A 24,514-nucleotide genomic window follows, 5' to 3' on the forward strand; every position below is an offset into this window, starting at 1 on the left:
TGCTGTGGAGCATTTTTTTCATGTGTCTTTTGGCCATTTGTATTTCTTCTTTGAGGAGGTGTCTATTCAGTTCTCCCCATTTCTGATGGGGTTACATTTTTTGGGGGGGTTACATTTTTTGAATCTTAAACTCTCAGTACCTTGTATATCATAGATATTAGCCCCTTATCTGATGGGTATTGCATGAATAGTTTCTCCCATTCTGTGAGTGGCACCTTTGTATCCTAGTCACCATTTCCTTTAAAGTTCAGAAGCTTCTCAGCTTCTTTGTTTATCTCTGCTTCTACTTGTTTGGACAGTGATGTTTCTTCCTTGAAGATGCCTTTAGCCTCAATATCATAGAGTGTTTTATTCGTCTATATACCATATATATGGTTCTGGGTCTGATATCAAGATTTTTAATCCATTTGAATTTGACCTTTATGCATGGGGTTAAATGGAGGTTCAAGTTTGCTTTTTTGCATGTGGCTGACATGTTATTGTCCCAATATCACTTGTTGAAGTAGCTTTCCTTGCTTTATTTTGTGTTTCTTGCCCCTTTATCAAAGATTAATTGGTTGTATATCTGGGGAACATTTTTTGAATACTCAAGTCTATTCCATTGATCTGAGGGTCTGTCATTATTCCAATACCATGCTGGGTTTTTTTTTGTTTTTTTTTTTTCTCTTTGGTTTTTGGGCCACACCCATTCAACGCTCAAGGGTTACTCCTGGCTATGTGCTCAGAAATTGCCCCTGGCTTGGGGGGGGGACCATATGGGACACCGGGGGATCGAACCGCAGTCCATCCTACGCTAGCGCTTGCAAGGCAGACACCTTACCTCTAGCACCACCTTCCCGGCCCCAATACTATACTGTTTTAATGACTATTACTTTGTAGTACAATTTAAAGTTGGGGAAAGTGATGCCTCCCATCTTCTTTTTCCTAAGGGTTGCTTTAGCTATTCATAGGTGCCAGGGCATACCTAAGCTTTTAGGGGGGCTCAGCCCACCAGATGTATCCTCAGATTTGCCTGGTTGGAGGTGAGAGGAAAGATGGCTGAAAGGAGTTAAGATGCAGGGCAAGCTAAGAATGGCAAATGCTTAAATAGGTTTATGATATAGGCTACACATGTAATGGTCAGGGCAAATGAAACTGATATTTCCTGATGCCTGTCTCTGGATGAGTTTTCTACCCACCGCGACCACCTGAAGTTGCCGGTTAATGGGGGATGGAGCCACTTGGCTGAGGCCTAAGGACAAAGGCCTCCATCTCCATCCAGCTCCATCTTAAGGGTCTTCTTTATTATTTTAAACAACAAATGTTTGAGTAATATAAGGATGCCTCAGAGCAACCTTTGCCTTACAGAAATATAGAACTAGAAAGTAAAGAGCTTTTAATATCTATGAATATTCAGGAAAAAATATACTAGGTCTCTTGGATACAGGTACATCTATTTCTTTCATTGCTCAGAAGGACTGGCCCTATTCCTGGGCTACTGAACATATTTCATCTCCTTTGATGGGCCTAGGACTAGCAAATGTGGCTAAAAGTGCAATTGTTTTAACTTGGGATGATGGTGTGAGCAAAGGAACTTTCCAGCCCTATATTCTACCTCACTTATCATATACCTTATAAGGAAGAGATATACTAAAAAATGTATCTAAACATCATGATAACTAACATCTAATGAATAAAATTTTACTATAAGTCTCTGCTCAATGTTATGTAAAGATAATAAATATGTTGTGTATCTATAGAAAATTACATGTCATCTGATGCAATGAAAATAGAAATTTACCAACTAAGAATTTAAAGAAATAAATGCAGTTAATTTCTTCTATTCCTCTTCTAAAACTACCTTTTCACTGGAGCCAGCTCTTCTTACTCTTTTAAAAAGGCCTTCTTTTCCAAAAATTTCCCACATATTTTTTTCATCTCTTATCTGTAACTCATCTTTACTCATCTCTATATTTGTCAATTTATGTGATGTGTGAATCTGAAAGTTTGTTTGAGTGTGTATTGAGATTGTATGTTTGGAATCGTGTGTTGAAACAGTGAGTACTTTTTACTATGACTAAGTATATCATAGATATGTAAACTTTAACCAGCCGCTTCTCCTAGGTCAAACCTGGCCTCAGAGAAAAGCAAAGAAAAAAAAATACACTTGACTTTTAAATCCAAGGGCTTCAAGGTCTTAGATCTTGCTCATTTCCCTGAGGGGGAAAGGATCTCCCCAGGGAGCCCATTGTTTAAGGAAATAAGGTCTGGGTTTTTTAAAGTTTCCATATTTCTCTAACTTTCTATTAAAGGTTTTACGAAATAAGAATTGTTTGAATAATATTTCTAATTTTGTGAGTGCATGATATTGTTAAGAACTTAATTTCATTGACAGTTTTAAATTTAATTCTGGCCATATAATAACTTTATTAAAGCGTGCTATTACCATTGGTCAGAATAATATTAGAATGCTATCTAATTATAATGACACTTTATTGTCATCCTAAAAATAGTAGATCTAGGAAACTAAGTGTCTTTAATAAATATATAGCATTAATTATCTATATTAATATTATTTTTTTATAAATAAGGGCGGTTTCCATAATTTCCATCTTTGAGCCTTAATTTAAGTTTTGAATACTAATTTAATAAGCTGTCATATACCGCCTGTCAGCACTGGTCTTAATTTAGTTGAGGTGTAATTCACCTTCAAAGGATGCCCTCAAATTTTACCAGATTTAAGTACTTTATTTGGTAAAAGGGGACCTTGTCCCCAAACTCTAAAGACTTTAATTGTAGCTAATGACATTAAAGCTAATTAATCAGGCCATTGATTATTAGTCAATTAGTGCAAAATGATTTTAAAACATAACTACTACTTAATTTAAAACCTACCTCCACTCTCATAGGCCTTGTGTAAAATCAGTGGAGTGAAGATAAATTGTTATCATATATAGTAATCTTGGTTATCAACATCAAAATGGTAATGAAAGGTAGAAATAGAAGTGTAACTGTTTAAAAAATATTGGATTTATGATATTTGCATGATAAAATTGAATTATTTTTCCTAATTGAAAGTAATACAACATTTTATATTAGAAAAATTCTGGGGCCGGGAAGGTGGCGCTAGAGGTAAGGTGTCTGCCTTACAAGCGCTAGCCAAGGAACGGACCGCGGTTCGATCCCCCGGCGTCCCATATGGTCCCCCCAAGCCAGGGGCGATTTCTGAGCACATAGCCAGGAGTAACCTCTGAGTGTCAAACGGGTGTGGCCCAAAAACCAAAAAAAAAAAAAAAGAAAAATTCTGGGAATTAAGAACTTACATGCTCATGTTACAGTGCTCGTAAAATCGGAGCTATATTAACTTATAACCTAAATTATGATATTGCAATTTAAAATATAATGGTTGCTCTGTATGTTCAGTAAATTTGACAATCATTGCCTTTTACCATCTCCAATAGGTTAATAACTATCTTAGTTTGCATATATACAGACAGGAAGCTCTCTGCAGCCGAATTAACTCTTTTGCAGACAAATTTAAGCCAACTAGGGACTCTACAGCATCTAAGGGTTGTCCCAAGGTGATTTCTCCAATCTTACTAAATTTATGCTAAAAACCATAAAGTACAGTTATTCAGCTATTTACTTGTATTTAAAATATGTTTAAATATTACGACTATAAGAAATTTACCTTGCTTCATTAACCAGTGTAAAGTAAATAATGCTATCATTCTTTAACTTAATTTTTGTGTTATCATTTCAAAGAAAATTCAGTCCTCCCAAAAGGAGAGGACAACTTGCAGCTCCAAAACCTGATCTGCTCAGGTAAATTCTACTATCTAATGTGATCTTTTCCAAAAATTAAAACTCCAGAATCAAACCAGTCAATTGCATCACTTGGAGTCAAGGTAACAAAAATTCCATCTTTTCTTATAGGTAAAGACTACAGCCCTTTGCCATCCTAAAGACAGAGGATGGAGTTTCTCAGCCCGCACTCCCTTTATTATATTTCTTAGATGATAGAACTTCTAGAATATAAATCTAGAAAGAAAGCCTATTACTTCCCCTGCAAATAATTAAAGCTATCAGAATTTAATACAGGTCTAGAGACATTTTCTCTGGGACCCAATCAATAGTAAGCAACAATATTGTTTAACAACAATGTCTGCACTAACATCTAGCTTAAGTTTCCAGTTTTTCAGAAAGAACACAGGAATTGTCTGGCTCCCTGGACAGAGTCTTTGCCTTGACTGAGTCTCTGCCTGGACAGAGAAAGGATCCGCTTGCAGATTCAGCTACTCAACCCCCTGCAAATTTCAGCTGCTGATTTCAATCCCCTGTCCTGTGACATCTACAGAGACCAACATCCTGGAAACTGCCTGGGAACAGATGACGTCAGCCCGCAGATACAAATTAAAAAGCTGAACTGACACACTCATAAATCAACACTGAACTTATAGACTCTTATACAAAAAATATCACCTTTTACCTCGTGTGTGTGTATATATGTTTCTTGTTAAGCCTATTTTGTTTAACAGCAGCTACTAACATAGTTTTACTGTCTTATCTAAATTCATTGGAATTTAGGAAAAAATATTATGTATATATGTATATGGGGAGATTCAGCAGACCAGCAGTTCCCCTTCTAACAATATTCCTATCAAAATCTGTTTCTATATTCTATTGTTTTCTATTGTTTAATTCTTCCACTCTGAACTTTAAATTTTCTATGTTTATGGCAGGAACAGAAAATATTAGTATTACCCCAATATTTTTTTTTACTTCTTTTTTTTTTTTTTTTTTTTTTTTGGGTTTTTGGGCCACACCCGGTAACGCTCAGGGGTTACTCCTGGCTATGTGCTCAGAAGTTGCTCCTGGCTTGGGGGATCATATGGGACACCGGGGGATCGAACCGCGGTCCGTCCAAGGCTAGCACAGGCAAGGCAGGCACCTTACCTTCAGCGCCACCGCCCGGCCCCTTTTTTTTACTTCTTATAATTTTCTCACATAAAGTGCTTTACTTAATTGTTCTAACTCCTCGGTGTCAGAAAAGATTTTCAGTTATATTAGTCTATATTTAAGTCCTCGTAAGTTAGATAATAACTGATACTCTAGTCTTCTTACTATTTTAACCAATTTAGCTAATGTAAGTTTTATATTAATTACAACTTCTGTATCCCATATTGCTGGGATCAGATTGCTAATTATTATTTTTTTTGGTGCTGTTATTTCTCCACCTTCTATTTTCACAGCAAAGAAACTATTTACTATTACAATAAGACAAGCCTGAGAGATGGCATGGAGGTAAAGCGTTGCCTTGCATAAAGAAGGTCAGTAGTTCAAACACAGCATCCCATATGGTACCCTGAACCTGCCAGGAGGAACTTCTGAACACAGAGCCAGGAGTAACCCTTGAGCACTACCTGGTGTGACTTTAAAAAAAAAAAATAAGACTGTAATGCCAGGGCATACCTAAGCTTTTAGGGGGTTTCAGCCCACCAGATGTATCCTCAGATTTTCCTGGTGGGTAGAACTAATTTAACCCCCATGGGGTTCCTCAAAAGGCCCGCTGTGGACGCCTTTTTCTCCTATACGGATGGTTGAGGAATTTCTAAATAGATGCCTGGCATTACATTTTCAGCCAGTATTTGACTATCTCTTCTTTGTATATATCAGGCAAATTAATCAAATAATTTGGCTCAGAAATTCCAGCACGAAAGTTTATTTGAGAACTCCTTTTTCTGGATATAGCCAGCCCTATAAGCAAAGACAATTTTTCTCTCTTTTTCAAATATGTCTTTGCAACTGCAGTTTCTGGTAATCAAGGGTGTAACCAGAACGCAGATCTTGACTATTGACCCTCCTTTAGAAAAAGGGAAACTCATTTTTGGGGATTTGGCTCCTCCCTTCACTTAATCTCTAAAACAATAGAGTCCAGCCTAGAAAGATCAAGTTTCTAGATATTTCCTACTTCCTCCTAATCCTGATTTTATATTTGAAGTAAGTTTGCAAAGAGACGCCTTGAGTGTAACCTTCTCTCTTGTAACTTAGAATTTTTACAGTCACACCCAGAGCTTAGGTATTGTAACTGTTGTACTATGCTTTGTGATTATAATTATTCTTTACCTCTGGCTAATTTTACTCCTATAAATTCCCCTGCTCAAAAAATTAAACTTGTCACACTCTGCCAGAAGATGTGTTGACCCCACATACTCTGTGTGGTTTCATTTATTTCATATTTCAAATTTCTCCGTACACAGTTCGGGCAACCCACTCTCTCTGAAGTGGATTCACCGAAATCGCACTGGCGCTGTAAGACAGAAGCCACTTACAGGACATGGGTATTTATTGTTTCAAATGAATTTCAGAAGTGTTTGATCCACTTTTTTGAAGAATGTCATGAGTATCCTTAGAGGAATTGCATTAAATCTGAACAATGCTTTGGGGAGTATTGCCATTTTAATAATGTTAATCCTCCCAGTCCATAAACAGGGTATGTATCTCAATTTCCTTGTGTCCTCTTTTATTTCTTGAAACAGTGTTTTGTAGTTTTCTTTGTATAGGTCCTTCACCTCCTTAGTTGATTCTAAGATTTTTGAGTTTCTGTGGCACTAAATGTGACTGGGATTGGTGTTTTTTTCTTTTTTCTTTTTGAGTCACACCCAGCAGTGGCTCATGGGTTACTCCTGGCTCTGCACTCAAAAATTACTCCTTGCAGGATTGGGGGACCACATGGGATGCCAAGGATCAAACCTGGGTCTGCCCCCAGTTGGCAGCATGCAAGGCAAATGCCCTAGTGCTGTGCTATCACTCCAGCCCGGGATTTTTATTTAATGTCCATATCTTCTCTATCAATCATTATTTGTGTATAAAATGGCCATTTATTTTTGCATGTTAATTTACCTGCCACTTTGTTATATGAATCTATTGCTTCCAGAAGCTTTTTGGTAGAGTCATTAGGATTTTCTAAATATAGTAGCATGTCATCTGCAAACAGTGAGAGCTCAACTTCTTCCTTTCCTATCTGGGTGTCCTTGATATCTTTTTTTTTTTCTTAATTGCTATGGCAAGAACTTCCAGTACTATATTGAATACGAGTGGTGAGAGGGGGCAGTCTTGTCTTGTACCAGATTTGAGAGAAAAGGCTTTTAGTTTATTTCCATTGAGAATAATATTTGCCATTGGCTTATGGTAAATGGCCTTGACTATATTGAGAAAAGTTCCTTCCATTCCCATCTTGTTGAGATATTTTACCATGAATAGGTGTTGGACCTTATTGAATGCTTTCTCTGCATCTACTGATATAATCATTTTCTTTTGTTGATATGGTATATTATGTTGATTGATTTACATATGTTAAACCATCCTTGCATTCCTGGAATGAAACCTACTTGGCCATGGTATGTGACCTTCTTGATGAGGAGTTGGATCCTATTTGCTAGGATTTTTTTGAGAATCTTTGCATTTGTGTTCATCAAGGATATTGGTCTATAGTTTCCCTTTTTTGCAGCATTTCTTTTTTTTGATACATTTTTTAATTTAAACAACTTTATTACATACGTGATTGTGTTTGGGTTTCAGTCACGTAAAGAACACCACCCAGCACCAGTGCAACATTCCCATCACCAATGTCCCAAATCTCCCTCCTCCCCACCCAACCCCCGCCTGTACTCTAGACAGGCTTTCTATTTCCCTCGTACATTCTCATTATTAGGATAGTTCAAAACGTAGTTATTTCTCTAACTAAACTCATCCCTGTTTGTGGTGAGCTTCATGAGGTGAGCTGTAACTTACAGCTTTTTTCTCTTTTGTATCTGAAAGTTATTATTGCAAGAATGTCTTTCATTTTTCTTAAAACCCATAGATGAGTGAGACCATTCTGTGACTTTCTCTCTCTCCCTCTGACTTATTTCACTCAGCCTAATAGATTCCATGTACATCCATGTATAGGAAAATTTCATGACTTCATTTCTCCTGACAGCTGCATAATATCCCATTGTGTATATGTACCAGAGTTTCTTTAACCATTCATCTGTTGAAGGGTATCTTGGCTGTTTCCAGACTCTTGCTATGGTAAATACTGCTGAAATGAATATAGGTGTAAGGGAGGGATTTTTGTATTGTATTTTTGTGTTCCTAGGGTATATTCCTCGGAGTGGTATAGCTGGGTCATATGGGAGCTCGATTTCCAGGTTTTGGAGGAATCTCCATATTGCTTTCCATAAAGGTTGAACTAGACAGCATTCCCACCAGCAGTGGATAAGAGTTCCTTTCTCTCCACATCCCTGCCATTTTGCAGCATTTCTATCTGCTTTTGGCATCAGGGTGATGTTAGCTTCATAGAAACTATTTGGGAGAATTTTTGTTACTTCAATGTCCTGAAAGAGACTGAAAGGATTAGTAGTAGATCCTCTTGAAAGGTTTGAAAGAATTCATTAGTGAATCCATTTAGGCCTGGACTTTTGTTTTTTGGAAGACTTTTAATTACCATTTTAATTTCCTCAATAGTGATGGGTATGTTTAGATATGCTGATCATCCTGACTCAACCATGAAAGATTATAAGAGTCTAACAATTTATCTACTTTTTACAGGTTACCTTGTTTTGTAGCATAGTTTCTCAAAGTAGTCTCTGATTACCCTTTGAATCTCTGTAGTATCTGTAGTAATCTCCCCCTTTTCATTTCTAATCCAGTTTATTAAGTTTCTCTTTTTCTTTGTGAGTTTTGCTAGTGGGTTTATCAATCTTGTTGATTTTTTCAAAGAACCAACTTTTGCTTTTATTGATCTTTTGGATTGTTTTTGGATTTCCACTTTATTGATTTCTACTCTAATCTTTATCTCTCTGTCTACCTATTTTTGATTCCTTTTGTTGATCATTTTCTAATTGTATAGGCTATGTCATTAAGCTATTTATATAGGCCCCTTCTTTCTTCCTAATGTGTACTTATAAAGCTATAAATTTTCCTATTAGTATCACTTTTGCTCTTTCCCACAAGTTCTGATAATTTGTATCTTCATTCGCATTTGTTTCTAGGAATCTTTTGATTTTCTCTTTGATTTCACTGGATTTTCAATAGTAAGCTGTTTAATTTCCAGGTGTTAAAGTTTTTCTTCTGTGTCCTTTTGTAGTTCACTTCTTTTTTTTTTTTTTTTTTTTTTTTTTTTTGGTTTTTGGGCCACACCCTGTGACGCTCAGGGGTTACTCCTGGCTATGTGCTCAGAAGTTGCTCCTGGCTTCTTGGGGGACCATATGGGACGCCGGGGGATCGAACCGCGGTCCGTCCTAGGCTAGCGCAGGCAAGGCAGGCACCTTACCTCCTGCGCCACCGCCCGGCCCCTTGTAGTTCACTTCTAATTTTAGTGCATTGTGATCTGAGAAGGTAGTCTGTACAATTTCTATCCTCTAGATTTTATGGAGTCATGTTTTATGGGCCAACATGTGATCTATCGTGGAGAATGACCCATGTACATTGGAGAAGAATGTGTATCCAGTTTTCTGGGGGTGGAGTGCCATATATATATATATATATATATATATATATATATATATATATATATATATATATATATACTAGGCCGCTTTATTCCATTTCTCCTTTCAGAATTAGTATATTTTTGTTGGGTTTCAGTCTAGTTGACCTATCAAGGGGTGACACCTCCTCTCCACTCTTGCTTCTTTTATTTATTTGTTTGTTTTTTGTTTGTTTGTTTTTTTTTTTTGGTTTTTGGGTCCACCCGGCAGTGCTCAGGGGTTATTCCTGGCTCCATGCTCAGAAATTGCTCCTGGCAGGCACAGGGGACCACATGGGACGCCGGGATCCGAACCGATGACCTTCTGCATGAAAGGCAAATGCCTTACCTCCATGCTATCTCTCCAGCCCTTCTTTTATTTATTTGTTTTTGTATACAACCAGAAGTGCTCAGGAGCTACTCGCTGGTTGGGGTTCAGGGTTCACTATCAGCAGTGACTGAAGGACCATGCAGTACCTGAAATTGAATCCAGTGTCACACATAGGCAAGGCAAATGTTATACCACTGAACCATATCCCTGGGCACCTCTCTTGCTTATTCTTAAAGATACCAGCTGAGATGCTATCAGGAGGACAGGTTGGTTCAAGTCCTATCCTGCTGGAGACACTCTAGGTGCATTCATCACCTTTATCACTGCCTTGCTAATGGCCCTACTTTACTACTCATCTATGACTCTCTGAAGAAACACCAATCTGACAAACATTCTAAATATGCTAGTGTTTGGGCTGACATCACCAGGACATTTTTAGAGTGAGTATGGACATAGCTTCCCTGCCTTTTCATACTCTGGAAGGCCTGACAGCCAAACACACACAATACAAAAGTTGTAGTATCAGCAAGAAAAACAACTCCAATTTTTAAAATATTGTCATCCCTGTAGAAATACACCAATTTGGGGTCAGAGAGATAGCATAGAGATAAGGCATTTGCCTTTCATGCAGAAGGACGGTGGTTCAAATCCCAGCATCCCATATGATCCCCTGTGCCTGCCAGGGGCGATTTCTGAGCCTAGAGTCAGGAGTAACCCCTGAGCACTGCCAGGTGTGACTCAAAAACCAAAAAAAAAAGAAAAAAGAAAAAAAAAAGAAAAGAAAAGAAATACACCAATTTAGCGACATAATGTTCAGATACAAAAGAAATAACAGAATGATCAACTAGCAACAAGAGCTTAATAAACTTTCTTGACAAATGACTTAATGACCTCATTGCAAGATACAATAATTTTCACAAATTTTCTCATTGCTGTACTCTTTTATTTTTCTTTCTTTTTTCCTTCCTTCCTTCTTTCCTTCCTACCTTCCTTCCTTCTTCCTTCCTTTTTAATATTTTACTCCATTTACCCAGAAACAAATGTATTATGATCAACTATGTAATACATGGTCTTTAAGTTTATATATTTAAAAAAAGTACCAGCTAAATTCTCTATTTTTGTTTCATAAGAACAAGTCCTGTCTGCCACATTGTAACTCTGGAGGAAAGTTACAGCCAAGTAGTTGAAAGGGGAACTATCAGCCAAGTAGTTGAAAGGGGAACTGGGATAACAAGATACACTCTACAACACATTACAGGTTGGGGCATTGACTGAGGTCTCACAGGAAGAGTAAGGGAAGGCCATCCTAGAGAAGGAAACTTCTGATTACTATGAACAAGTTTAGGGCAATAGAAATTGCATAGGGCTTACGGTACATGTGCTCAACCCTGATACCATTCCTGGTACAAGATGATTCTCTGAGCACTTCTTTTTTTTTTGTTGTTGTTGTTTTGTTTTTTGTTTTTGGGCCACACCCGGCAGTACTCAGGGGTTACTCCTGGCTATCGGCTCAGAAATATCTCCTGGCAGGCACGGGGGACCATATGGGACACTGGGATTCGAACCAACCACCTTAGGTCCTGGATCGGCTGCTTGCAAGGCAAACACCGCTGTGCTATCTCTCCGGGCCCCTTTGAGCACTTCTGATGCTCTAAGGGCCCCAACTACTGTCAGTGTGTGGCCTGGGTAATTAGTGGCACTACAGTGCCCTAGCAGTACTGAATTTTTGGATGGTTGAATTCAAGTGCCAGCCCAGTTGGCTGAGACTCATCAGAGCACTGCTTAGGATATCCCTCCCACCAATACCCACACATAGGGTAAAGTATGGGTAGAACAGGCAGAAAAAAAGAGAAAAGAATTTTTTTTGGGGTCACACCCAGCAGTGCTCAGGGGTTATTCCTGGCTCTAGGCTCAGAAATTGCTCCTGGCAGGCACGGGGGACCATATGGGACACCGGGATTTGAACAGATGACCTCCTGCATGAAAGGCAAACGCCTTACCTCCATGCTATCTCTCCAGCCCCAAGAAAAGAATTCTTAAGAATCTAATTGGTGGGGCCCGGAGAGATAGCATAGCGGCGTTTGCCTTGCAAGCAGCCGATCCAGGACCAAAGGTGGTTGGTTCGAATCCCGGTGTCCCATATGGTCCCCCATGCCTGCCAGGAGCTATTTCTGAGCAGACAGCCAGAAGTAACCCCTGAGCACCGCCGGGTGTGGCCCAAAAAACCAAAAAAAAAAAAAAAAAAAAAAAAGAATCTAATTGGTGGGCCCGGAGAGATAGCACAGCGGTGTTTGCCTTGCAAGCAGCCGATCCAGGACCAAAGGTGGTTGGTTCAAATCCCGGTGTCCCATATGGTCCCCCGTGCCTGCCAGGAGCTATTTCTGAGCAGACAGCCAGGAGTAACCCCTGAGCACCGCCGGGTGTGGCCCAAAAACCAAAAAAAAAAAAAAGAATCTAATTGGTAAGAGAAGGTGAATGACTTGGTTGGAGCCACTAGTAAGAAAGTTGATATGAATGACAGAAAGCAAAGAGAGTCAGAAGCAGCAAGTCAGAGAGGGTAGCCATCTCAAAAGTCAATAAAGAATTTTTTTTTTTTTTTGGTTTTTGTGCCACACCTGGCAGCGCTCAGGGGTTACTCTTGGCTCTCTGCTCAGAAATAGTTCCTGGCAGGCACCGGGGACCATATGGGACGCCGGGATTCGAACCAACCATCTTAGGCCCTGGATCGGCTGCTTGCAAGGCAAAGCCATGGTGCTATCTCTCCAGCCCCCAATAAATAATTTTTTATGTAAAAGAACTTAATTAGGTGCCAAATTGTAAAGGAACTATCATGGACCTGAAGTCAGCATCCCAGCATCCATGGTCTCTATATGAGGCCATGCCAATCTTCAGCTATGTCATGACCAACATTTTTTTCTTTTTAGGATTCTACTTATACATATGCAAAATAACCAAAATGTTTCTTCTACTCTACTTCACAAAGTATATTGTTCAGGCATTTTTGGAAACAACTTTTCAAATTCCTTAAAAATAAGTTTAAATCAAAGGTAAGACCACTGCATCCATACACTTCACTTCAGCTATAGGACAGATATAATGGAGAGTTCACACATCTTATTGGAAGAAAAATAAAGATACAAAAAGAAGGTGGCATTTTATGATCTGCTTTGAAAGATAGGAATTATGAGTGAACACATAATTAAGAACTACTTTAAGAACTGCTGCTATAGGGAACAGGAAGTAGTGGAGTCCAGTGGTGGGGATATACTCACCAGGTTCCTTTCTGTAAAACCATGGGTAACAAGAATATCTTTCCTTTCCTAATTCCAGATCTGTAGGCATTTGAAAACTTAAAGTGCTTTTCCTGGGGTTGGAGACAGCGTACATGGGTTAAGGTGCTTGCCTTGCAAATAGCCAACCCAATTACATTCCCCATCATTATATAGTATAATATATAGTACAGGAGACCCTATACAAGAGACCCTCCAGTAGCCCTGGAGATTCCAAGAAATGAGCACTAACACTTGGCCAGAGTAATCTCTGGTACCACAGGGTTGAGCAACACTGCATCCTTGGACCTTTGCAAGTATTGGCCCTACTGGACAAAAATTGCTTGAAGGGGGTCCTGGGTCTCCTGAGCACTGCTTAGGAGGAGCCCCCAAATAAACAAATTTTAACAAATACTTTTTACCTGATACTGTCCATTTACAGGCCAAACATCCTCAATTCTTCCAAGTGTTCTCATATAATTTGGTTTGACTACTTTCATCATTCCAGATACTCCCTCTCTAAAATGATAACATAAGCACAGACTGTAGAACTTCAGAGAGTGCTGACCCAGTGAAGATTTGACTACTGTCTCCTAAAATCTGAACTCCATGCTTCTATTAATGCAGCCAAACAGCACATAGCTTTTCTGGTGGCTAAATTCAGTCAACTAGCTCTATAAAAACAAAAGTCATACTATAATACGTGTGGCACAGCTCTGAGGAAGGGTAGTATCAACCTTCACTAGTGCCAATGTACCTCTATCTTTATAACCAGCTTGCCAAGCCCAAGATGAGATTGTGGGTTCTTGCTTGATGTTAATAGCAAAAGCAAAAGGCTGCCTACTTGAGGCCAAAGAGATAGCACAGCAGTAGGGCGTTTGCCCTGTAGGCAGCCAACCCAGTACAGACAGTGGTTCGAATCCTGGCATCCCATATGGTTCCCCGAGCCTGCCAGGGGCGATTTCTGAGCACAGAGCCAGGAGTAACCTCTGAGTGCCACACGGTGTGACCCCAAAACAAAACAAAACAAAAAGACTACCCTACTCTATTTCAGATGTGTCCCAAGTTCCATATAACACTAGGTACAATAATTAAATATGATCATGAAACTTTAATTGACATTAAAGTACTACAATATCAGTAATATAAATTGAAGGAGCCCCACCGAAATCTACTGCTCAGATCATATAAGCATGTTTATGTCACTTTACAGGGGTAAGAAACTCAGGAGTATCTACTAGGAGAGGCAAGGAAGAGGTGAAATTTAGAAATCACTCTGGAAACTATGGTAGGAGGCAAAAACAAGAACTATTTAATCTTGGAGAAAGAAAGAGTGCTGTCTGTATATAACTATGATAAGACCTTCCTTTCCACTTAATTGCTGGCTTAAGTGTCTCCTCTTGCCTCCTACTCTGCCTTTTTGTTCTTTTGGCCAAGAACTTACATAGTTTTATCTAAGCATGGCGAATCTTCATATTTCCAAAGGATTGTTAACTTCATATCAATATGTTAAAAGCCCATGTTCAAGTAGGAAAGATCAGTTTTTCTCCACTCATTTCTTTTTTTTTTTTTTTTTTGTTTGTTTTTTGGGTCACACCCGGCAGTGCTCAGGGGTTATTCCTGGCGCCAGGCTCAGAAATTGCTCCTGGCAGGCACAGGGGGGCGCCGGGATTCAGGATTCGATCTGATGACCTCCTGCATGAAAGGCAAACGCCCTACCTCCAAGCTATCTCTCCGGCCCCTCCACTCATTTGTTTTTAAAAATTTTTTTATCGAATCACCATGAGACAGAGTTAAAACGCTGTTGACTGAGTTTCAGTCATACAATGTTCCAACATTCATTCATTTACTAGTTCATCAATCTCCCCAGCTTCTCTCCCACCTGCCCACCTCCAATCTGCTTCTATGGCAACCACTCTCTCTCTCTGTCTCTGTCTCTCTCTGTGTCTGTCTGTCTCTCTGTCTCTGTCTCTCTCTCTCCCCTCCCCTCTCCCCAGTTTCCCTTTTAGGAACCATGGTTTGCAATACTGTTACTGAAAGAGTATCATGCATACATCACTTTACCTCCTTTCAGGTATTCTTGTGATCACTTCCAACTAGTATTGCTATGGTAGTCCCTTGTCTGTTCCCTTCTCTGTTCTAACTTCACTTCCCACTCCCATTTTTATTGTCTTTGGATATTATTCTGATACTATGTTTTCTTTAATATACCACAAATAAGTGCAATCATTCTATGCCTGTCCCTCTGAGTCATTTCACTCAGCATGATCCTCTCCATGTCTATTCATATAAGTAAATTTCATGACATTTTTCCTAACAGCTGCATAGTATTCATTGTGTAGAAGTACCATAGCTTTTTTATCCACTCATCTGTTCTTGACCATTTGGGTTGTTTCTAGATTTTTTTTTTTTTGGTTTTTCGGGCCACACCCATTTGATGCTCAGGGGTTACTCCTGGCTAAGCGCTCAGAAATTGCCCCTGGCTTAGGGGGACCATATGGGACACCGGGGGATCGAACCATGGTCCTTCCTTGGCTAGCGCTTGCAAGGCAGACACCTTACCTCTAGCACCATCTCCCCGGCCCCATGTTTCTAGATTTTAACTAATGTGAATAGTGCTGCAATGAATACAACAGTGCAGATGTCTATTCTGCAGTGTGTTTTTGGGTTCTCCACTAATTAAAAAAATAAAACATATCACAAGACTCTAGTCCCCTCTCAAAACAGATGGCTGTGCAGGTTAACATCTGCAAGAGTCTCTGTTCTTTTGTTTTGTTTTGTTTTTACCAGGATTTGCTTATGATGATTCAGTACATCAGGATGGCAAGCAGAGCATGATGATTGCTGCCTCCTCTGCTGAAGTTCAGAGAAGTCATGGAAAATTAATCAGGTCACTTTCACTATATCAACATTTTGCCTCAGAATCCACTTTAATACCTTAACACTTGCTCCTGTTAGTCACTACTAATCACTGGGCATTGATATATGGTGAGAAACCGAACGACTAGCCATGGTTTATGAAGCCCATAAAGTCGACAGTGTAAGGTGATTTGTGCTAAATGCTTCTTGCGCTTCTGTGCCCAGTGCAGATAATCAATGGTGCTCCAAAGGAATTACTGAAGCATTCCCTTAATCATAGAATTAAGTTGGGATCCTTTTTTTGTTTGTTTGTTTTTGGGCCACACCTGGTGACGCTCAGGGGTTATTCCTGGCTATGCACTAAGAAATCACTCCTGGCTTGAGGAACCATATGGGACGCCGGGGGATCCAACTGAGGTCCGTCCTAGGTCAGCCATGTGCAAGGCAAAGGTCCTACTGCTGCACCACTGCTCCGGCCCCAAGATGGGATCCTTCTTAATGAGAGACTTGGACAATCAATCACCCTTATCTTTCTTCCTATTTAGCAGAACACCTAAGTGCAGAGTACAGCTCATACTATGCACTGTGTGAGAAACAGAACTGAAACATGTGAAAATCACACTAGGATAAAAAGAAAAATACTGAATAGAATAAATGTATAACATATAAATATCTCAATAAAATTGCCTCTGTTGCCAAGTTAAGCATTAAACCATTAAGCACTTAAGCATTTGTAAAGGGACATGAAGGGAAATAATCTTCCTTTGTAGTAACTTGAGAAAAAAAAAAAAGGCACTTAGTTGCTACAAGTGTCCGAAGGGCCCTAGGGACATTTCACTGACAACTACACATATAGGGACTACTACAAGCCACATTCTATTGAAGTCTAGCAGGGGGCTAAATGGTGTACGTTATAAAAGAGGCTCCAAAGAACTGAGACATTCTAGGCTAGATCAGAATAGACTATTTTCTATGCCAGCTTCCCAAAAAAACATTCCATGAAACACATTTAAAAAAAATGGGGGGGGGGAGGTTGGGTCACACCTGGCTACTCTCAGGGCTTACTCCTGGCTCTGCACTCAGAAGTCACTCCTGCAGACACGGGGACCATATGGGATGCTGGGATTCAATCACCATCTGTTTGAATCAGCTGCTTGCAAGGCAAACACCCTATCACTGTGCTATCTCTCGGCCCATGAAACACATTTTGTAAAGCAGTTTTGTAAAAGTTAATAGGGAAAACATGATAAAAGATTGCATATAGGCATGAAGAATACTGAATTTAGACAAAGACTGAAAGGGGGCAGAAATATAGTACAGCATCAATAATTCTGTTTGCTTGGCTTTGTTTTGTTTTGTTTGGGGGCCACACCCAGCAATGCCCATGGCTTACTCCTGCTCAATGTTCAGGATTCATCTTGACAAGGATCAAGGGATCATTTGTGGTGCTGTAGATTAAACCCAGGCCAGCTGTGTACAAGTCAAGTGCCTACCTAATCTGTTATGCTATTGTTCTAGCCCCAGATCCTAAGAATTTAAAGCAGAGATAAATCCTATAGGTCCCTCCCTAACACCTAGGAGTTCATTTACTGCATGAAGGTTACATGCCAATTTTTGAACTCCTGAGCACAGCCAGATCCAGAGCTGGTCCCTACTCTGCCTCCTTCCTTCCTTCCTTCCTTCCTTCCTTCCTTCCTTCCTTCCTTCCTTCCTTCCTTCCTTCCTTCCTTCCTTCCTCCCTCCCACCTTCCTTCCCTCCCTCCCTCCTTCCTTCCTTCTCTTCCTTCCTTCCTCCTTTCCTTCCCTCCTTCCTTCCTTTCTTCCTTCCTTCCTCCCTCCCTTCTTCCTTCCTTCCCTCCTTCCTTCCCTTCCCTCCTTCCTTGTTCCCTCCCTCCCTCCTCCTTTCCTTCCCTCCTTCCTTTCTTCCTTCCTTCCTCCCTTCTTCCTTCCTTCCTTCCCTCCTTCCTTCCCTCCTTCCCTCCTTCCTTCCTTCCTTCTTTCCTTCCTTCCTTCCTTCCCTCCTCCATTCCTTCCCTCCTTTCTTCCTTCCTCCCTCCCTCCCTCCCTCCCTCCCTCCCTTCCTTCCTCCCTTCCTTCCTTCCTCCCACCCACACGCCAGATTCCCATCAGAGAGTCCTTAGGAAACAATGACCTGCTTAGGAAGCAATGGCCTGCTGACCATGCTTCCTTCAACTAGCACCTTTGGGTAGCAGCAAAAACCTGGCTCTCCTCTTCCCACTACCTTGGTACTGCCTGCACCAGTTCTCCCAGGGTTAAATGAAGGCCTGAAGCAGATAAGTTGAAGACACACCAAGAAGTTAAGTCTTCTTTGTCTCCTTTTCAGGTAAAAGAATCTGTCTGCCCTTTCAAGAACCACAAGGAAGGAAGAGTATCCATGAGGCTAATCAGGTTCCAGTAATGAAAGTTCTGTTTACATTTCAGGTTACTCTGGAGTATAATCAGTCAAGGGCAGCAGGAACTAGGGGCCGAAAGTGACTCAGTCTGATTCCCAGCTACTATGGAAGTACCTACCTTTAGAGGTGATACCCTCTTGGGGTCTTTGTTCTACATGATCTCTTCCCTGAATTCTGCTTTTGTGTCACACCAAACCTTGGTGCTCTTCCTGCCCCTACAACCACTTACCAGATTAGTTGTGAGACGGGAGATCTATGTCCTTTTCTATCCTGACTTTTGCAGAGGAAACAGTAATTCACATATCCACTCTAAAATATGTCAGTAAAAGCTCAGCCAATCAGTCAGAAAACTATATGTTTGACCAGATGATGGTAAAAGGTCAGGCCAGAAATGTTAACATGAAACATTCTCTCATCCAATAAAGGAGTATATTTTTCCTTCAACAAAGTGCCACTGCAGGAACAGGAGGAGAGGACTTGAACATCAGAGCTCCTAGCTGCCACCAGTTTGCTTGCATTCATCAAAGCAGGCTGCAGGGGGCAAACATTCACTGGCAGGTAAGTACATTTCTTGGGAACCCTTCAGAGGCTGTGGGATCAGTGCCACTCTTTGTTCTTTGGGTTTCCAGGACTCCTGAGTCTCTCACAACCCCAAGGGTGCAAATTCAACAGAATACCACAGAAACCACAGCCATAGAGCAGCATCTAAAGCCAAGAAGAATGGTGATAGTGCCTCTTAACACCAGAGTCAGATTTCCATCCCAGAAACCCAGGAGTTCGGTTTTTTTTTTTTTTCTGTAGTGTACAGTAATACTGTTAAAATTGGCTTTCATGCACAGAATTCTAGCACCACACCCATTACAAGTGTAGCTTCCTGATACAATGTTTTGTTTTGTTTTTGCCATTAGGTTTGTATTTTATTTTATTTTTTAAGACCCTTCACGAGTTCAACATTCTCATCACCGATGTCCCAAGTGTCCCTCCTCCCCACCCCCCAGGAGTCATTCTTGACTTCCTGTCTCTCCATCTCACTTCCAAAAAAGTTTTCTACTCTATTAGTATCTGTATATATGACCCTTCGTCTCGCTCTGTTTTACACTAAATGCATTATTTCTTGCCTGTATGATTTCACCCATGTCTTCATACTAGTTTTCTAATCTGCAACATCACCTTCTTCAACCTCTCATCCACCAACAAAGTAATATGCTCAGATTTGATCGTGTTCTTTCCTTAATTACAATCCTTCATTCTTCCCAAACACACCCTTTAGTTTCTCTGGATTCTCTTCCTGGAACTCTTGTCTCCCTCTCTTCTTATCTATCAAGTTTCTAGACCTCTTCCAAGAACCAATTATCTCAGTGACCCCTTCACTGACCACTTTATGAGAACCCTTCCTGACTTTCTTTGTCTGTAAAGAATCTAGTTCTTCCTTAAGTATGTTCATTATCCTATAGAACTTCCATTTATCTTAAGCACATCCAGCAAAGTAGGTTTTTAGTGTTTGTTATTGGAGGGGAGTAGTAAAGGATGAATCTCAGGAAAAATGTTCTGGGACTTACTCTGCAATATAGGAAGAGAGAGAAGCCTCTTCATAAAACCTAAGATATAATTTCATGGACCTACCATGAGATTCCTTCTGTAAGTTGAAAAGCCACTTGACTACAAGGAAACGCATTTAAGCTCTCACATCATGGAAGACATGTAAATCATCTCTCCATACTGGTTTCTCTGCTATTTTCAGGTGCTGCTGGTGTAGCCCACTCACTGAGTTATTGTCCTGACCAGCCCCATGCTTGCATGGCATGGGGCATAATCTTGAAACTCCTATCTGAGTTCATATGTTCAAAGAGCCTTTCGTATTTCTTATCCTCTCCAACTTTGAGAAGAGCCATTCTTTCTCTGGAATAGTGTCCAACCACTCTTTCCTGATAGATGTCTAAAACCTTCCTATAGCCATCTGAGCCCATCCTTCCAGCTTCCCACCCAAGACCTCTCATTTGTCTGCATCCTTAAAGTACTTGGAATTGAGCATATGCTCATGAGCTAAGTAAATGACTAAGTGGATAAACTCGGTGTCTGGGAAGCCATAGGCCAGAACAGCATTTCTCTTCTTAAGCATACAGAGATGCTGTCTAATGTCATATGCATCACCCTCACTCACCCCATTTTGGAGAGGGATTCTCTCTGTTCACTGAAAACACAGGAGGTAGGACTTGGACACAATTAAGTGATTAAAGGTTCCATTTATTTTTGTTATGTTTTAACAAGTCTCTTTTTCTTCCACTGCTGCTGAAAAAGGAAAGACCTAGACTGTATTTAAGAAGGCACCAACCACACCAGCAGACAGACAATAGAGACTATCCCTGTTGCTCACACAAACAATAGCCTAGTTGCTCAAGAGAGGCTTGGACAGCTCACAATTTCCCCAGATCAGTGAGTGTGTGACCTGGATACAGAAGTGACATTCGAGAAATACCTGTCCCTGGGTGTTTCTTAGTGAGAGAAGCTGTACTTATAAACACTTGGAATTGGGCTAGAGAAATAGTACAAAGGTTAAGGCACTTGTTTTGTATGCGGCCTTGGCTACAACACTGGTTCAAATACTGGCATCATATATGGTTCCCCAGGAGTATAATAAGGTATGACCCCTGAGTACAGAGTCAGATGTGGCCTTTGAGCATTACCAAAGAATTTAAAAGGAGAAACATGTCTGGGAAACAGACACAGAAGACGTGGAGCCCTGGAACTAGGTCTGGAAGAGGATGTCTCATTACTGCCATAAAGATACAGAAAGAGACCCCTGGGAACTCTCAGGAATAAGACTAGACCTGGTTCAGCTGCTGAAATGCGCCAGGCCAATTAACTAGATGGTGTGATGGGAGAAGAGAGAAGAGAGAGGCTACTCCCTTCAGCAGTTTCCTACCCAGACAGGAGGCTCCATGCAGCTGTGGTAACAGCACTCACAGAGCAGGGATCTCTATCTCATCCTCCTACTCGTTGAGAACTAATGCTTAAATTAGCACCTTGGAAACACCCAGATCTGCTCACTGTGCCTTGTTACCCAGCTCTTGCCACTCCCCTAGGCCTCCTTCAAACTTGAGTTACTCTTTCAAATAAATGCTGATAATAAAAATAAAAACAAAGATGCTCTCGCCTTAGAGCTCACTTTCCAAATCTGGACTGAATGCCCTCTGGATTCTATTCACCCAGTGACTGTGCAGGCCTCTTTCAGTATATCTAAATCCAGAAGGGGGCAATGAATATCTTAGTTCCCTTAGGGCTTAAGGAGACAGTCCCTACTCTGCCCAGAGAGAAGCTCACATAAAGGAAGTGAGCAAGAACAATAAAATCCTACTGTACCCCAGGAGGGCAGGGTCATGTTTGTGTCTTGTGTTGCTAACCATGAATGGGATCCGATTAATTCCACATCATTATATCCTCAAACACTTGGTAAAGTATCTAGAACAGAACAGATGATTATTAAATATTGGTAAATTAATTTTCTAAAACAGTGATGCCAGGTTCTCAAAAATATACAGAGAAGGCTGGAGAGATAGTACAGCAAGAGTACAGCAAGCTTGTCTTGCATGTGGCCAACCCAGGTTCAATTCCTGGAATCCATGTAGACCCGCCCCCTCCAAGCCCATCAGGAGTGCTTAAGTGCAAACTAAGAAGTAACCCCTGAGCATGGCCAGGTGTGGCCCCAACACAAAACAAACAAAACACACAGAAATTTTAATGAATCTGGGGGATCCTCTAGAATTCAACATGAAAACAGAACCTACAGGCAATGTTGATATCCCTCCAATTGAGGATAATTTTATTACTATTTCCATAATGCTCAGCCTAAACAAACTATCTTCTTTAAAGGAGCTTTCAGCCTTTTTTTCTGGTCACCGGTGCCCCCATGCCATAAATACTTCTTCAGAGTTATACAGATCAACAGCAACAAAGAATCTCTTGGGCCATCACTTATCCAACTACCATGGAAAATTTCAGGCAAAAAACTAAAGGCAACAAGAACAACTACTACTCCCTCCCTGGGAACCCCAGATGGAAGATAAGAACCAACTCTATGCTTTTCTTCTCCTGACTCATCTAGACCTCCTCCTTCATCCACCCTCTCTTTTAGTTCTTTGATTAAATGGTTATAACTGGAAGGGGAATTCAGTTTGACATGGCTGGGGAAATTTTTCCAGAAAAGAAAATTCCCTTAATCCAGCCTAAAGTTCTTTTTTTTATTTTGTTTTGGGTCACAGCTGGTCATGCTCAGGGGTTACTCCAGGCTCTCTCACTCAGGCTCCAGGCTCTGGCAGGTTTAGGGGAGCATATGGGATGCTTGGGATCCAACCCTGGTTGGCTGCATGCAAGGCAAATACCCTGCCTGCTGTACTATTGTTCTGGCCCCAGCCCGAAATTCTTGAAGTTCATGAGACAAACTTTCTTCCAAGGTTCCCTGGGCCTGAAATAATCTAGCGATGACATGAGATTGCGGGGGGGGGGGGTGATTTCCTGTCGCAACTCTACACCCAGTTTAATATTGTACACTACTGCAAAGCTTCTAGAACTAAGTAGTCACAAGATGGTGTGGGGTGCACTTGGCTCCTGCTGAAGGGTCTCCATTGATTCTCTCTGATTCTATGGCCTAAAAGGTATAGTTTGAATTCAACCTTGGGTTCTTGCCAATGTCCCTTGTGGTTGCAATGACAGCAGGTCACTTGCTCAGTCAGGAAGCAGCCAACTACATCTGCCAGGCAGGGGCCTGGAGCCCAGGCTAGATCCTGTCCCCCACCTTCCCACCGAGCAGAGGGAGGAAGCTTAGGGGGACCCCCAGATCATCAGCACTTGGAGAGCTCTGGTTAGATCCAGCAGAGCTCAGAGAAAGGGGGGGGGGGTTCCTAGCCTGCCTTACATCAGTCCAGCTCCCTGGGGGACAAGAAGAGAAAGAGAGGCTAGAGCCAGGGCTCTCTTCCTCCTTTTCCTTACGAGCTAGGTACCCGCCCTGCCCTGCCATCCCCAGCGGGCACGGTCCTCCTTAGGCCCGGCGAGCGTGCGCCCGAGATGCCCTCCCTTCCAGCGTCCGCTCCGAGCCGGCAGCGATGACATCATTCCTCCCTGACTCTCGGGGCGCGCACCGGCGGCCGGACCGGCGCCCAGCAGGGACCCGGAGCACGTAGGCCCAGTCTGCCGGTGCCGGTGCCGGTGCCAAAGCGAGCGGGTGGGTCCCTCGGGCTACCGCTAGCTACCGCCTCCGCGCCTCCGATGCTCCATTCTCGCCGTGGCGCTCGCTCCCCGAACCCCGGCTAACGGTACCCGGTGCCCTCCGCCCCCGCCAGCGAGCTCCTCCATCCAGAGAGCAGCAAGAAGCCCCGCGCCCACCCCCGATCCTTGCCCGCAGCGCTCCCCGGGACCCCGCATTCCCACCCCAGTCGGGCCACAGAGGCTCCCCCTTTGCCTCAAGCCAGTTTGCAGCCCCGCACGGCCCAGTGCTCCCGAGTCTCCCGAGCCCCTCCCCGAGCACCGCAGGTCTCCGATCTCCCTGCCCAGGCCCAGGCCCAGGCCAGCGGGCCTGCCAGCTGCACCCCACGGCGGCCGTGCACCATTGTGCACCCCGTTAGATGCCCCCCGACGGCGGCGCTCGCTCCGGGCCTGCGTCTGCGGACTCGCTCCCGCCGCCCATCGGCCCCCGGTGCCCAAAGCCCCGTGCATGCCCGGCTGTCCTCCCACGCGGTGCGCATCCCTCGGCCCTGCTCCCCGGAGATGCGCCCTCCACCACCGCCTCAGGTGCCAGGCTGCCCGCCACCCGCCCCCTCACCAGCGGCTGCACCTCCGAGTGCGCGGTGGGCACCTGGAACCGGTCGATCTCCTCCATCATGGTGCCGGCGGGCGAGCGGGCCGGGCGGGGGGTCCGGACGGGCCGGGCGCGGCGGCCAGGGATGCGGGGAGGACCGCGCGCGCGCGGGGCGGCGGCCCCGGGAGGTGATGCCTGCTGATGCCTGCTGATGCCTAGCGACTAGGCCGCCCCGCACGATCCGGACCAGGCGGGCGAGTCCCGGAGCGGAGAAGAGACCGAGCGGGAGGATCCGGGCCGAGAGGTTTCAAACGCGCTGGCAGCCCGAGGCCGGCGTGGCTCGCCGGATCCGCCGAGCGA

General features: G+C 42.4%; 1 protein-coding gene across 7 annotated transcripts in view; it reads right to left on the minus strand.

Moving 5' to 3' along the window:
* The window catches only part of FAM219A (family with sequence similarity 219 member A), a 66,913-nt gene extending 42,662 nt beyond the window's left edge, over window positions 1-24,251 (minus strand). For 3 of the 7 annotated variants that reach the window (XM_049774128.1, XM_049774119.1, XM_049774094.1), the window contains exon 1: window positions 24,179-24,248. In XM_049774128.1, the coding sequence (XP_049630085.1) occupies window positions 24,179-24,238 (60 nt within the window). In that variant the 5' untranslated portion in view covers window positions 24,239-24,248. Of the gene's footprint in view, window positions 1-24,178 lie in introns of all 7 variants that reach the window. The other 4 variants (XM_049774136.1, XM_049774102.1, XM_049774086.1 and 1 more) reach the window with 3 other exon arrangements.
* Between the last annotated feature and the right edge of the window lie 263 nt (window positions 24,252-24,514).

Source organism: Suncus etruscus, chromosome 1, assembly GCF_024139225.1.
Source record: "Suncus etruscus isolate mSunEtr1 chromosome 1, mSunEtr1.pri.cur, whole genome shotgun sequence".
Taxonomy (NCBI): domain Eukaryota; kingdom Metazoa; phylum Chordata; class Mammalia; order Eulipotyphla; family Soricidae; genus Suncus; species Suncus etruscus.